General features: G+C 42.5%; 1 protein-coding gene across 6 annotated transcripts in view; it reads right to left on the bottom strand.

Annotated features, from left to right (window-relative positions):
• Window positions 1-8,978: 8,978 nt before the first annotated feature.
• MOB2 (MOB kinase activator 2) overlaps window positions 8,979-14,940 on the bottom strand; it is a 115,840-nt gene continuing 109,878 nt past the window's right edge. For all 6 annotated transcript variants that reach the window (XM_075754931.1, XM_075754930.1, XM_075754932.1 and 3 more), the window contains 2 exons: window positions 11,946-12,070; window positions 8,979-10,306 (listed from right to left, as the gene is read on the bottom strand). In XM_075754931.1, the coding sequence (XP_075611046.1) occupies window positions 9,996-10,306; window positions 11,946-12,070 (436 nt within the window). In that variant the 3' untranslated portion in view covers window positions 8,979-9,995. The remainder of the gene's footprint in view (window positions 10,307-11,945; window positions 12,071-14,940) is intronic.

Consider the following 14,940-nt stretch of genomic DNA (forward strand, 5'->3'; position numbering starts at 1 on the left):
TTTAATCATGTTGCTTGCACATGAGGGCTTGGTTTTCATTAGTGACCCAACCAAGGGCCAGCTACAGCCATTTATTAAAAAAAGTAGTTCTAAAAGTAGTTCTGCCAGATACGTTTGGAAGTCTGTGGGCTATGGGATCATACAGAGCTGTGAAAGCAGATGCAACTCTGATCTCTAATTTCAGTGGAGTTGCACTGCAAATTTGCTTTAGAAAAAGGGAAGAAAGAGGACAGCGTGACAGCATCTGTAGCCAGAATGAAGAGGATTGCAGCCAATCTCATTTGTGAAAGGCAGACAGAGCGCTTTTGTCTCCTGAAGTTATACTGTCCTGTAATGGAAAGGGCTACCTACTTGCTGAGCCGTGTGTGTAGTTTGTGCTTGGTCTCTGTTTAGTTCGCTCCAGGCTGTGCTCCTGTGCAGTGTCTGCTTGCACTTGCCTGCTCCATCTCCGGGAGAGATGGGCTGCAGTAGGATGGAGTCAGCCAGAAGCTATAGATCAGCACTGGTCATGTCCAGCGTGAAAGGTTATTACAACCTTTGATGTGTGAGTGGTAATGGGTTGAACCAAGTGTCATGATGTCACTTGCAATACAGACACCATGTTACTGATGTGTTTTGCATAAACTTCCCAGTTCACCTGTTGCTTCCACAGCTGCTGCTGCTGCTCCGCTCTCCACAAAAGAGGTGGAGAAACAGATGGCCTTTGTAGCACGCAAAAATCCTGTAGAGAGGCAGAATATGGTGTCGGCCATTAGATGCTATGTGAAGTAGCTGAGGATCAATTGTGCTACAGTGCTTTGTGCTGGGCCTTGTACAATGCCCTTCTAATTAGCTACTATGGAGAAGAACAATGTCTAGAACACAGGACCTTCCCCAGAGAGGACTGGTAGCAGAGACGCTGTCTTTTCTCTCTGCTTCTTAAAGACTTTTACAAGCTGTACCATGTTTCTGCTGTCAGTTGTGCTGTGCAGAGGCAGGAGAGGAGGAGAGAGAAGTGTGGATATGCCTCTCTCTAGCCTGTGTAGCTTCTACACAGCTTTACAGAGACATGACAGTGTTCAGTCTTGGTGTGACAGGGACACAGCTAAACATCAGAGGCAGTTTGCATGATGGGAAGGACCATGTATAACCTAGTCCTTCTCAAAGGGAAGGGTCAAGTAGAGCCCTCTATCACAGGAGCCTGGACAGATAAATAGTGCAGCATACTGTTGAGGCTTATTTCAGTGGTAAATGAAAGCTGAGTCTGCTCTGCGACATTCTTTGATAGTGCAGCAAGGAACAACTTTGCCCATGTAGGTGTGATAGACAAGAAGAAGGAAAAGAGGTATCTGTTGTCCACATTATGCAGATTCAAGAACTGAGATGAAGAGCAATTCAGTGATTCCCTCAGTTGCTTATAGCAACTCTGCGGCTTGGGCTAGAGCTTGAATCCAGATCTTAAACTGGCAACAGCATGTTCCAGTGAGCAGGTCTGCACAGCTCCTCAGTGGCCTGTCCCTAAAGACAGGTTCTTTCATTTCTTAGCACATCACTTCTTTAGATTAGCTCTTTTCAGATGTAAATGCTATATTTCTTTCTTTGATAATGAAAGAAAAGTTGTTTTGGCATTTCTTCTCTTTCTTGGGGTATAGCACTAAGATCCAGCATGGTATCTGCAAACTGAGAGACTGCAGAGAAAGTCTGGATCACGCAGACTGTCACAGTTGTGCAAACAGTGAAACAAGTGCCCACATTTCAGAAGCTAGATTTGTACAATTTGTGATTGATGGTCAATTCTGAGCCCTTCTGTCCTTTTCTGTTTGGGTGCTTATTTATAAGTGTGTGTTCTTGTGCAAGTTCTTTGGCATCTACTAACATGGGAGCACAGGTTGCAATTTTTTCCTTGCTCAGGAAACTTAGCCATTCATTTACAGGCTCTCTCTCCCCTTCCAATGGTTGCTTGTTTCTGCAAAACTTGTAAAAAACTTTCTAATCGGTTTGAGACTCCTACCTGTCTTCCAGGTTAGTTGAAATCAGCCAGCAGTTCAAAAGTTTGGGGTAGGCAAGAAAAGGGGACAGGCAGATGGAGTTAAACTTGCTTCATTTTGGATATCTGGCTTTAAATAAGCCCATGTTTTCATTTCATGGGCCAGAAGTCTTCCACTGCAAAATAAAATGACGCTCTTATAAATCACCTGAGATATTTATCTGAGGAGCACCTGGATCAGAAATGAATGTTAATCCAGTAATAACAGATAATTAAGCTGCTGTAATGAGTTTTTTAATCTCTCTTCTCCAGCTGTAGTTTCACTTTTTGCCTTCATCAGGGAGATTATAATGAAGCACAGAGGGCTTCTAATCCAATCAAAATTCCTTGATGGATTGGAGTATTTGTTGTGCTTTCACATTTAAGCGGTGGTTATGCCACAAGATTAACTTCATTCACAGGGTTGCCATCTTGTTACTAAATTCAGCCTAGTGGTTTGATGTAGGCAGATTAAAGGTGATTCCAGGGTACCTGATCTTCATGATAGTCCATGAACATCTGTGTGAAGATGTCAGACCAGCTCTCAGCCAGATGCTGATGGGAGTCCGCAAAACCAGCACTCGGGTCTTATCCAGTCCTAACGGCACCCATGGGTTCCTGCCAGTTCTGATTTGGCCCCTAACACAAAAGGTAAGTGAGACTGCGAGTGGCAAACAGCAGTTACAGCCTATCTCAGGCTGTGTTTCCGTGAAGGTCTGCAAAATGCATGTTCCCACTTCAGTGGCTCCACTGGAGCTACCTTATCTGCACGCACAACACAGGATGGTTCCCTTTGCCAGGTAGCCCAGTAGTTGCTCAACAAGGAGGTTCACACTCAGCTCTGCTTGATTTGGAGCAGGGCAGGTACCGATCATTCCCTAAGCGTCTCCTGTTCTTTCCTGCAGCATGTCATAAGCATGGCTTCTGACCTTCAGTCTGTCACAGCATGCAAGCGGGAGTTTGTGTCTGGGTGTGCAGGATACAAACGTGCCCTGTATCTCTGTGCTGAACATCCATTGCAGAATTGTTTGCAATTGCGATTCAGGTGACACTCTGCTGTCTTCTGGTGCCTTGGTGCTGAGCTTTGTGTAAGCTTGAACTGATCTGGCTTAAGCCCTGAATTCAAGTATTGGCCTTGTAGTTGAAAATCTCATGTGGAAGGAGCCTTACCTGTCCAGCTGGGAATTGTGTGTCTGCTTTCTTTTGCTCTGTAGATTTCATCTGATTCTTCCCAAGTGTCTTGGCTTCAAACTGCGATTTCTGTTTGGCAAGGGGATACTGACAAATGTTGGTTTGCAGTGCTTGTCTACCTTTCTGCTATCTACTTCCTAATGTCATCCATCTTGGGAGTGAAATGAGGGACTTACTTCCTGCACAAACCTTATTGGGTCAGTAGGTGCAAATTCAAGGAAGTATTGGTTCTTTGCCATTCTGCAGACCGTGAGTGTCACTGGTATAACAAAGAATGAATTTACAATGATGAATAATATTGAGGTCTTGATGCACATCTCATTTTAAGATTTGCTAGGAACTACCTGTCCAAGCTGCAGTCCTTTGCACATGCTGGGATAGTGACGCTCAGTTCTGTAGATATCATTTAAGCCAGTTTAAAACAGTTTTTAAACTGATAAGATTATTCAAAGGCATTTATTATTACTTTGTGTGCTCTTGAAAATGTTCTTAAAGTAGCAAAAGTTTTCACAGTTCTCCTGCAGTGGGTGTGGGTACAGCTGGTCCTTAGGCACAATTTGTCTTCTACTTCTCATATTCATTCCTGCTGAGACAGGTTTTTGTAGCCACAAGGATTCAAATTAACCTTCCTAAATTGTTGAGTGTCAGTAAATCTGGCTGAAAAGGACACAGAGTTCTGTTCTGGAATATCCTTTTTAAGTGGAGCCAAGCACAAGGTTCTCCTTATTCATAAAAGTAAATAATTTTAATAGGCAGATATAAGTATTCTGCCTGTCTGCAATACCAGGGTCCCCAAATCTGTTACAGAAAATTAAAAGTAGTTCCACTTTGCAAAGTAAAATTATCCCTTACATTTAGTCATCTGAAACCAGGCATACTGTCTGCCTCTCTGTCATGGCAGAGACAGTGAAGACGCTAGCATTAACTTGCAATAAAACTAAATGAAAAAACCCCAGGTTGGCCAAGACAGAATTGGGATGAATTAATAGCTATTTCATTGTCTACCAGACTTTATATGAGAGAGTTAGCTCTTCTACCCAAACTACTCCATAAGCATTGATGCTTAGGAACAGAAAGACTATTCCTTGAGATTATTTTGGGAATGAATCCTATGGAAGTCAGTTTTTTGTGTTTGATACTTGGTCAGGTGCAATTGGGGGGGGGGGGGGGGAGAAAAGTAATTTAGGAAATCTCGTCTGCTTGGAAATAGAGCTTTCAAGCATAAATCTTTGCTAAAGGAATTCAGTCCATGCAGAAAGAAGCAGAACAGGACTTTGTAACATCTGTGTGGCCTTATGCAATCTAACGAGTATGCGGTTGCTGGAAGAGCTGCGCAGCCTTTTTTAATCAGACTGAGGATTCACCTTCAATTCCTTCTACACCCGCATGAAAGCCCTTCTGGGGGAACCTTGTACCATTTCATTGGTTCATTGTGGTAGTTAAACTAGTGACTGGTGCCAAGGACCCGTTTGTTTTCTTTTTAAGTTTCCTTTTGCAATCCTTGAAGGCAGTATTTGCTTTGGGGCAAGTGTCTTCTAAGCCTTTCTGATGTCAGGTGAAGTAGTTGGTTTCACAGAAGCTGGAAGTCCTTTGGTGAGGTGGGCATTTGACCTTTCTGTATCTATCTGAGCTGATGATGTTGCAGATGGTTGCTCTCCACTGAGCAGAAAGGCTGTTGCACCCAGGCTTTTTGTACCCTTTCTTTTGAATTATCCCAGAGACCATTAAAAGAAGGAAGAGTTTTCTGTAAGGAACCCTGCACAACTTTGTGAAAGAATCTGTCTATCTGCACTGCTATATGGAAAAGTGTCAGAGTATTTTAATGCCTCTTTTTTTTAAGATATAATTAGCAGATGATGAACTAAGGCTAGGGGTTTTTTTTCCTTTGTTAACTAGACAAAGCGCTCTGAATGTTCTCTCATCTGAGTGCTTGGCCATAACAATTTCTGTTTTCTGAGTCACATGTTAACCCAGCTTTGAAAAGCCGTAACTGTTCATGTCAGTTGTCACAACCAGAACAGTTCTTCTGTCCATGAAAAGAATGGAGACCCTCATTAGCACACTGAGGAGTTTTTGCCAGCTGTTTTTCTCACTTTATATGATCTGTTCCATTGAGAATAGTGGGATTTGTGTGTGCTCCATACAGCTATATCATGTAAAAATACCAGATCTGGCTTTAAATCCCTCAGGTACTGAGGCTGTATTCAGGCACTAGCATCGCTGCAGCAGCACGGATAACTTCGCTGTACTGAAGTCTGTGCTGTAACTACTGCCAGCACCTGGGCATGAGAACTAGATTTAAACTGGTGTTGCCATTTGTGCTAGAGACACAACCATTGGTTTCATTTGTTTAGTAGGTTTGAACAGAGTAAAACAACAAGCTATTCCTCTGTCCTCAGTTTAGGTAATGGAAGAGATTTCTGGATTCGAGTCTTTCTGTTAACAGCTGAAGCAGTGAGCTAAGAGTTCGCTGGGACAAGTTACGTGACAGGGCTGAGAGTAGGGGCTTGCTTGATGAAGCGTGGCTTTGTATGAGATCAGCATACTTAGTAAGCGCTCATGAAGTTAGTTTGTTCTATTATGGGATTGCTTGTTTCTGTAAGAGTCTTTTAGTCTTCTGCTAATGTGCAGGAGGTAGTTGTTACCTGACAGCATCCACTTTTAGCCCCTGATCACTTCCTGGAGCACCTTGGTATGCAGAGTTTGGCCAGAACACATCTTTCTCCCTCCTCAGATCTGTTTGTCAGAAGAGTCTTCCATAAGAAGCAAGGTTGATTTTCTTAAAATTCTTGGTTAAAAGGTTGTTATTCATATATAAAATGAGTGTCCTCTATGGGATCTCGTACTTGATAACTTTCTGCAGTTCTCGGGCAAGAAAGAAGGGCATAGCTCTGATTTTGCTGGGCTGAAGTAGATGTCTGATTCAATTTACAGCTTGCCACTTCAGGACCTTTCTTAGGACCAGCTTGGGGTGAAGCTGGTCCTCTGATCTCTACAGGGCTTCACTGCCTTGAGGTCAAAGCTAAAGGCAGTTGTTTCTCTGTGCGAAAGACTTGGTGGCACAGTTCTGTGTCCCGTTCCTGCGTTCCATTCCTGTGAATGGCCAGAGGTAGCCCATGTAACAGGCTTACCTGCTGCTAGTATTTATTCCAGACAGCATCTAGGAAGAAATTTTTTCTCCTGTTTTTATTTAAATGTGCTTATGCTTGGATTTCTTCAGGACACTGCAACCTCAAAGTCTTACTGATAATGGACAAAAATGCAGGGGGGAAGTTTCAGCTTGCTGTAACATTTCACCCTCATTACTCTAAATTTATGCAACCTCAGCTCCTCAGCACATCACTCGTGTCCAGATTACCAAATGTCAGGAACACAATCCTACAAAACATACCTATGATTTTTTTTTTGTTGGTTGTAAGGGAAAGACTTTAGCCCTGTGACAGCTTGTGCTCATTGCCATGGGTTTAGGCCTGAAAGTTGGTTCGTGATTTTGCAATAGCAGATGTAAAGTTGAGAGTTTGACAAGGCAAGGCCTGCAAAAGGCAGCATGTATGCTGGGGGAGGGTGTGTGGGTGCATGGGGGGGTGTGTCTGTATGTGTAGATAGGCCAAAAGGTGTCTTCTAGCACTGTTTGTCTTCTAGCAGTTATTTTTCTGGGGTGTTTTGTGGATTTTGCTTTAGTTAGTTAGCAACCCTTAAACAATGGTATGATACCTCATGATCTTTAGGGCAGGCGGGGTGGGGAGGAGGGGCATGTTGAAAGTTGCATAATCAAGTTGCCTCTGTTGTTCTGACAATTTACAAAAAAACATTTAAAACAGCAATATGACAATTTCCGCAGTGTTAGAAGACCTAAGCCTGTGTTTTAGATACAGGGAGATTCAGGCTCCATGCTTACAGTGTGGGTAGTCAGTGACATGCTGCAAGTATGGAAGGTCACTGACAGGCTTCAGTGGCATCAACCAAGCAGAGTTTGAAGACTTAGTGGCACTTCTGTATCTAATGTTACTACAACATAATTCAGTAACCTCAGAAACATGCTTGGATGCCTTGAGGCTGAGCTTTACAGTAACATTTACTCCTGACAAGAAGAACATTAGTGTTGGCACTATTTCAGTGTTTTCCTTATTCCCACTGCTAAACCCAACAAGATGGGCTACACTAAAATAGGATTCATTATTTGTGTTCTTGTTAACTGCTTGTAAAATATAAAAAGATTACCCTGCTAGATGAAGCATCTGTGCCTTCAGGAATATCAAATGTCTGCAGAGTAGCAGGCTCTTCTAGAGGTAACGTGGTGCTTCCCTGTTCTCCTGGTAGCTGAATTAATGGTATGCTGCTTTGCATCAACGCATGGGTTCCCAGACTTCCCATAGGAGAACTGACAGAACCTCGTAGGAAGCTAAGGTACAGTCACCCTTGCATTTGATGTAGGTATGACTGTGCTGTGGTCTGAAACTTAAGAGCAGTAGCTAAGTCTTTTCATAGAGAGTTGAACTGCCTCTTGTACAAGTCAAACCTTTCCCAAATGTGTATCACTTCTAAATGGTCTTTTAGAATTAAGACTGCAAATACATTTTACAAGTAGATAATAAATTCCTAGAAATACTTGGGTTTGGGGCGTTGTCCTTGCTGTTATTTTCTTACCTTGAACTCTAGTGTATGCTCTCATTGCAAGTAGCACAGGGGCCTTACAAATGGCACTGCTCTGATAGCTTCTGCTGACCTCTGGCTTTCCCTTCAGATGTGAGCGTAGGGAACTGTAACGGAAAGGCTTGCATCAGCATGACTGGAGACTGAGTGGGGATTAGTCATCTGGATATGAAGGCCGTAGTGGGGACGGAGTGCTCTTGAACAGCCTGTGTTAACAGCACCCAGACGAGCAGGTCAGCGAGACACCAGCACAGTTGCCTGCAGGTTCTCAAGGTACCAACAACACAGGACAAGTCTGGGCTTACAAAGTTTGAGATCATTTTCCTTCACTTGCTCCTCCGTTTCCCTTCTCCTGTGCTCATGCCTTCTTGCTGTTTTTTTCACTTGCACATTTTTCTTCATCTGTTCTTGCTCTTGTACACTTCACAAGCTTTTTTCGTGCCTGTGCTGTTTCTCTCTTTTCCTCCTTTCTAGCTCATGCTTCTTTTTTCCCCACTTGCTTGTGCTTTTCCTTCTCTTTTTTCTTTGCACTTGCTCTCCTTCTCTCTACTGACTGTTAGTACAGTTACAGACCTCATTCAGGAAAATCTTCATAGTTAGTTATTGATGATGTATATACCTCAGGCTAATGACCAAAATCAGTAACAAACAATTCTCAGAGACTGCCACAGATTTGATAGAAACACAATTGCAAGCAAAATTTGGCATTTTCCCAACTGGAATGCTGACTGCAAGAATTCAGTGGAAATGTGAAGGAAAGAGTAATATTGCTGTCCAGATTCAATATTGATACAATACTGGACCCACAGACACTGTGATACAATATTTGCTGCAAAATACCCAGGAGCCCACTGCATTTGCAGGATTTAAGTCTGTACAAACAGGAAACTTGCTCCTTTCCAAGTGTTGCTTATCTTCGGAGTGCTTGTCTTCAGATTACCTGGGGAGGAGGTTCCTAGCACTGCCAGAAAGAGCAAGGAATTGAGTATAAATGCAAGATTACAGGGTGGAAGACAAACAATTATTTATAAAGCTGGTTGACAGCAGGGCCAACAGCATTCAGTGGTCCAAGGGAAGCTATATGGGTGGATTCCACTGACTTTTGACGCTGCAAACACAAAAACAAAGCTTATGGCTGATAGATTTGTTTTTATTATTATAGAACAGATGAACTAAAATAAGCCAACAATATAATTTTATGCCAACAGCCATCTTTCTAGCACAGGCGGTGACTGACTCAATGTACCCTTCTCCCCCCTCCCCGGGCCTCTGTTCAATGGGAAGCAAATGGTGGTGGCTCTTGCACATGGGTTTTGGACTCCAGTGATCTTTCTCTTTTTATTTGTAGAGGTGTGCCTGGGAAAAGAGGGGGCAGGGGAGCAGAGAAAAGAGTATATAAGTTGTAGGAGCAATAAGCAGAAAGGCTTGTGGATCTTCTTGCATGTTGACCTGTTGTGACCAGGTAGATGGGACAACTGGAGAATCATGACCACTTTCAGCACATAGCAAGCCCCTGGTTGCTACTCTAGTCAAGCCCAGAGTTTCTTCCCATTCCAAGCTAACAAAGGGCAAGATGCACACAACTGGGCAGTTTTGGGCAGGGTAAGGGGCAGTCTATGTAAAACCAAACCAAAAAACCACCCCCACACCCCCCAAAAAAACCAAACCCAAACAAACCTGCATTTTAAGCCGCTTCAAAGTAAAAGTCACTTCTTATAATATAATAGATATTTTTTTAAATGGCAGGACCACCATCCTAGAAAGACAAAGGGCTTGCACTCAAGACCAAAGAAAGAAAAACAAAAAACCAGCCAACCAAACAAAAACAAGCCCAACCAAAAAAACCAAGAGCGGCCCCACTCTCAAGCTTGGCTCTTCTCTAAAAACAGCACTCATCATCCATCTGAATAGGTAAAAGGAGGAGTGGACAGAAAATAAAATAAAATTGGTGCAACTTCTCGCCAGGTGGCGTATTAAACCAAAGCTCCATACAGTCCCATACGACTACGCGTCCTGTGGTGGCAGCATGATTTCTTTCAGCTTTCATTGCTGTATATGTCTGTATGTATATCTGAATGTATACATACACATACATACAGAATATATAATATCGTTTTTAATGTTAGTTTTGATGCAGTAGGAGGGCTCATCTCTCTTTCACATGGTTCTGTGCCCCTGCACTGTTGCTGCTCCCATTGCCGCTCCCATTACTGCTGCTCCCACTGCTGCTGCAGAGGACCTCTGTGAGGTCGTCCATGATGGTGGTCTCTTTAGGGTCCACGAGGTTGAACTCCCTGATGAATAGGATAAAGTGTGTGTAGAGTGTGTTTAAATGTCCGTGCAGCTCCAGTGCCAAAGTCTCCTTAAAGTGTGAGGAGTAGATATGGGCCAGCACGTGGAACAGGTACTTGCAGATCTTCTTCACTAGGGACTCAAATGAGTTTGGGAATTCCTTGCCTGAAAGGAAGACAGAGAAACACCATGATAGCTCCAGCTGCTCACCTTCAGCCCCACAGCAGCATTTGTTTGGGCTGAGCTGTGGGTAAGAGCAGCTAGCCCAACTTATACAGCAGACAACTTATGGGCCCTCTATCATCCTTATACAGCAGACAACTTATGGAGCCTCTATCATCCTCTCATCTTGTTCTTTTTACAGGAATTCAGGGGAAGAATCTAAGGAGGGTTTAAGCATTTTCATTTGAAGTTAAGTTGTAAACTGTAAGGGTTCAAAAATCAGGTGCAATCATTCGTTAAATCCACAATATTTTTTGTTAGTGGCTGTAAAAATGATGAGAGGTTCTTCTGGGTCCTTATCTAGTTTTTCCAGGACTAGCAGATTTTTCCCCTGGAAGTACATAGTGCTTGGAAGACCAATTCACAGATCCTGAAATGGAAGCTAAGGTACACAGGCCTTGGTAGTGTGCAGCAGTTTGACTAATAACGACTTCCCTCATTTCATTGTTGAAATTCTATCAAATGGGAAAAGAAATGGAAGGAAATATTGGGTGCCTTCTATCAGGTGCAGCTGAAATTGTGCTTGCTGGAGCAATACTGTGCCTGCATAGTAAAAGATGATTATTGGTTAACTCCTTTGGTAAAACTGAAAGTGAAACTGAGGCAAGCAAAAAAGCAACACCTGCCATCCTGTGTGTGATGTACAATACGAAGGGTATTACTGGTCTAAAGTGCACCTTGGCCACACAGACAAATCCATGTGCATGAAAGGGGCATGAAAGGCCCTCCTTGCCCTTGAACAAGAATATTAAAAAAAAACCCCTCAACTGCAGCTGGCTTACACATCACTGCCTCTTTCCAGATCAAGATGCTTGTTGTAAGCAAAGGCTACTAGCTTAATGTTTGCTATATTGTAATGTCCTAGTTCCCCAGTTACCTGTTGAAGGGGCTCAAGACCCCAACTGCTTTTAGTCGTGATTAAGCCCACCCACCATAACTTCAGATCTCTTTTTTTCCTCTTTACCAAAGGCATCGCATGTAGCAATCTTTTTAGGATGCAAATTTGAGTTACTTTCCTATTGCTTTTCAATTCTTAAAAATCACATTATTATTTAATGTGGAAGGGAAGGGAGACTGCAAACAATCTGTGAGACAAGGCCTGGTTGGGCAAGGAAGACAAGCCACGTTCCTGCCAATCCAATTTATTTCCACCTTAATGCATCGGGACTCTAGAGGAAATAGTAAAACAACAACAAGGTTAAATTTTACTAGCAGCAGGCTGTATTGAACACATACATGCTGACAGTTTTCAAATTTTTATGCTCTCCGAATACAGGCTAGAAGATCTCAAAAATCCTTGAAGAAAAAGATGTACCCATGATGAAATATAAGGCAAGGGGGCAGGAGTAAGGGGCTCAGCCTTTCACCCCAGTTCATATGCCAACAGTGCAAGTCTTTCTTACTGCAAGAATGAACCAAACTTAAAATCTCCCTTTAAAAAAAAACACAAACCAAAACTAAACACCAAACAAACAAGTGAGAAAGCTGTCTGGTGTTAATACATATGCTGAATGCCAACTTTTACCTTAGTTACGGCATCTACAAAGAACCACAGGAAACACCTGTCTGCAAGCAGACATACCGTATTTTGTTGGAAAGACGTCCTCATCTGTCACTAGCTTCTGCACCGAACTCATGACGAAGTCAACATACTGAGGAGCAGTGCACTTGATCTTCTTTCCCCGCTCATCATACCAGTAGTACTGTCTGTAGAGAGAATTGACAGTGTCGCCACGTTATACCTTGGCTCCTCAGCTCAACTCAAGTAAGAGGTTAGTGTCTAAACAATAACATAAAACAACAACTGCAACATTACCAAACTATATCATAGCTGCTACAGAAGAGATTCACTTCAGGGTATCTTTCTACATCAAAAACCTTGAATTTCTGTTAGACAATTTTGTTTCTCCCTATCAATTTAGTAGTAGTACCAAGCACAGAAAGCCTGCTGACAAATCTTCAGGGAGAGGAGCTCTACTGAGGCAGTGATAATTCCCTATCAATGATGGACTGAGGGTTTACTTACAGTCTATAGAACTGTACAGGAGAATATTATGTAACTAAGCACAGTGATAAATCAGTGTTCTTCTGATGCTTAACATCACAAAACATGAAGTAGTCTATACTGTAATATTATCAAACAGACAGAAGGTGGCTCCAAAACACTGGCTTTTTCAAGCTGGTGCTCTACAGTACTGGCAGCATTTTTAAGTGCTACAAATCCGGTTCCAAAATCCAGTCAGGGGAAAGTTTTCAGGACCCTTCTGCACCACATCACTACCAGTATGCCTTAGAACTCTGCTTCTTTGGTTAAAGATCCCCCCCAAAACATCTGAATTTACATTTAACTCTTGTCATTGGTGAATAATCCTGTTGTATATTACGGAACAGGAGACATTAGCATATTGCCTGGTTCTTCAAAGAGCAACCATAATTCAATCAGTTTGCCGTAATCATCCTGATTAACTGCAGCCATCCCTCACCTGACCGAGGAATCTGAAGGCTACAAAAGCACTGAAGGTTTGTTCCATTATCTTATTTTTTTTTAAGTCATGGTTAATTAAAACACTTCTGTTACCAGAAGCAGCTATCCATCACATTAGGCACACACAGTGAGAAATGTTTTACAGATAAGGACTTTGGCAAAACACTTTTAAAATTTTCTTTACTATTTTTTTCCTGTCACATTAGTGGTGTCTTGGGTTCCAGTTCCTGAACTCTTCTTTCAACCAGTTGAAGCTCCAGCCACAGTCCCTATATCATTACGGGACTGATAATAAATCCATTGTATTGGTCTCCCCAGAACACAGGTGAGTTTGCAGGCTGCCTTTGGAGCCAAGGTTGGAAGCAGTTTCAGCATCAGAACTTGGTCAGAAAGACACCTCACCCAACATGAGCCCACAAAGCCAGGGTACCATTTTTTGTGCCTGTTTAGCTCCAACTCTGCTGCTGTTGGGTAACGATCTGTTATCTGACATTCCTCACACAAATCACTAAATGAGCCTCATTGTAACCCTAGTAAAAAATATCACTTCAGTGTGACGTTTAGCCACCTTTGGACACCTTTTTTTTGCGGGGCATGGAAGATAAACATTAAAGAGTAAATGTTTTTTCTGTGCCTAACAGGACTAGACTGCATTGAACTGGAAGGATCTATACATACCACTTGGGAAGTGAAGTTTTATGTACAATCACCAGCAGAACAGTCTGAAGCAACTAAAAAATGTTAAGTAGCAAATGAAAATTTTTAATTGATATTGTGTTTTCATTGCCCTAAAAGATTCTTCAGAGACCTGAGGGCGGTGAGGTGAAGACACTAACGACACTGTTCATGCCCGAAGCCATACAAAAACAAAAGGAAGCTGCAGAAATAAGTAGAGCAGTTCAAACATTGAGAAGAAGGAAAGGCAACTGGAAACTAGTTCTGCAGACACTTAAGGTTTAGAATTTTTCTTTCAGCTCATTTTCAGCATGTGGTGCTTGGTCACTCTCGTTTACTAGAGAGAGCAGGCTTGACTGCAAAAGGGCATAAAAAGGTGAGCAAGTGGATGAAACCAGCAGGAATTAAAAGCCCTTCTTAGAGCTATGTCAGGCATCAAAACTAGCATTTGGGCCCTTAGGCGTGGACTGTGTTCTTCATCACTGCTTACTTCCTTTATACAATACACATATAAGGAATTATGCAATGTAGTGCACAAACACAAGCCACCTCATTTGTCTAGTCCTGCAGCAAGGAGCAGCAAGACAGTTCTAGGCATCTTGGACTTATTTTGAGTCTTAAGACAATGCTTGTTGCCAAGAGCAGAAGCAGACTGGACTGGCTGTACCTCAGCAGTTTTCTCATGCTGCAGAAATCCTCAACTGCAAGATAGAAAGCATAGTTTAGAGTTGCCTTTAGGCACAAAAATGAATAATTGGATTTTAGTTAAAAGTAACAGTTTGGCAACTGTACAAGTTCACTTACATGAAAATATAAGTCAATAAATCTGCTGTAATATCCTGCTGCATTCTCTTTTTGTATTTCCTTGAAAATTAGGCTAATTATGCAAAATAGGAATTTAAAAGAAGAATCATTCAGAGGATAACAACAAGGATTGTCCTGTCCATTGGAATCATGTGTCTTACTCATGATCCAAGTGCTGTGAACAGAGTCGTCATAGGTCTCGGAGGAAGAGAGGAGCCTCTCCCATGCCACGAGCGTCTCGCACCTGGCATGCAGCTCCCACCCATGCTGGAGTTATCTCAGTTAACAAGATAGGCAGCAGGTTGGGGCCATCGAAGGGCTCGGCTGGGCACAGAAGCCTGACTGCATTCCACCACTGGCATTGTGACAGTACAGTCCCGTATTAGGCAATGGATGGGAAGCAGAAAGGGCAAGAAGATGACACTTAAAGACACTTTTCCAAAAAGTGCTCACATGATACAGATTTTGATTACTTTATTTCCTATGTAAAATTCTGGCAGATTTAAACTTCCCCAGTACGGAGAGCAGGAGGAATTTACAGCTCCATTCTAAATCCCAGGGAGAAATGACTATGAGTTTAACAGAGAAAAGCCTATGATGCAAATAATAAAGT

The sequence above is a fragment of the Balearica regulorum genome, chromosome 5 (assembly GCF_011004875.1).
Source record: "Balearica regulorum gibbericeps isolate bBalReg1 chromosome 5, bBalReg1.pri, whole genome shotgun sequence".
NCBI lineage: Eukaryota > Metazoa > Chordata > Aves > Gruiformes > Gruidae > Balearica > Balearica regulorum.